The sequence below is a fragment of the Eurytemora carolleeae genome, unplaced genomic scaffold (genome assembly GCF_000591075.1).
Source record: "Eurytemora carolleeae unplaced genomic scaffold, Eaff_2.0 scaffold1147, whole genome shotgun sequence".
In the NCBI taxonomy this organism is placed as follows: Eukaryota; Metazoa; Arthropoda; class Copepoda; order Calanoida; family Temoridae; genus Eurytemora; species Eurytemora carolleeae.
Window position 1 is genome coordinate 114128 of NW_019397153.1, and position 812 is coordinate 114939.

General features: G+C 38.4%; 1 protein-coding gene across 1 annotated transcript in view; it reads left to right on the forward strand.

The window, feature by feature from the left end:
• LOC111712375 (uncharacterized) overlaps nt 1-812 on the forward strand; it is a gene marked incomplete at its 3' end in the record, with an annotated part of 39263 nt that extends 38451 nt beyond the window's left edge. Inside the window, 1 exon segment of the mRNA XM_023486960.1 lies at nt 491-812. Within this exon segment, the coding sequence (XP_023342728.1) occupies nt 491-812 (322 nt within the window).

Consider the following 812-nt stretch of genomic DNA (forward strand, 5'->3'; position numbering starts at 1 on the left):
AAAATGAACATATCGGAAATACAAAGTTATGATGAGAACTCCGGAAATACAAAGTCTGACTACACAAACTTGGAAATATGAAACTCGGGAAAAGCCAAACTTCACCCCAAGTATATTCTAGCCTCAACCCACTAGCCTATCCGAGCCACAGAAAATCGCCCTCATAGCCTGTCCTAGCTGCAGAGCTCGATCCCCTATTTCTCCTTAGACCCCCTATTTTTCCTGATGAGTCCCGGCCTACTCTAGATATCCCTGTATTCATGATCGTGCACCCAGGATCAAGAACAAGACGAGCCGACATTAGAATCCTCTCTTACAGGGTGTATCCAGATCATCTTACAGGGTATACCTTGGAAATTATTTTCCGATTGTTTCATAAAATTAAAACATATGATTATCTTGACTTCTTAATTTCCTGATAAAAAAAATAATTATAAATGTTAGATTCAATACTATTTGAACACCCTATATCACATGTTTTATGTTTCAGGGAGCTCGGAGCAGGAATCCAGGGGAGCTACATGTCCAACCTGAGGGATCTGGAGACAGGGATAGAAATCCTGATCAGTAAATTCAATAAATGGAGCTATACCAGCTCCCGTAAGCTAAACAGTAGACCTGGAGAAACAGATCATGTTTTGACATATCACAAGAATATTAATAACATTATTCACAAGATAAAGATCTGTGTGTCCAGGGTTGTAAAGAAGAATCTGACTGAGATTATAAGTTTACTACGTGAGTTTGGATCTGTTTTTAGTTCTCTTATAGAAACTCTACTAACAGATATAGTACGGGAGAGTATAGATATA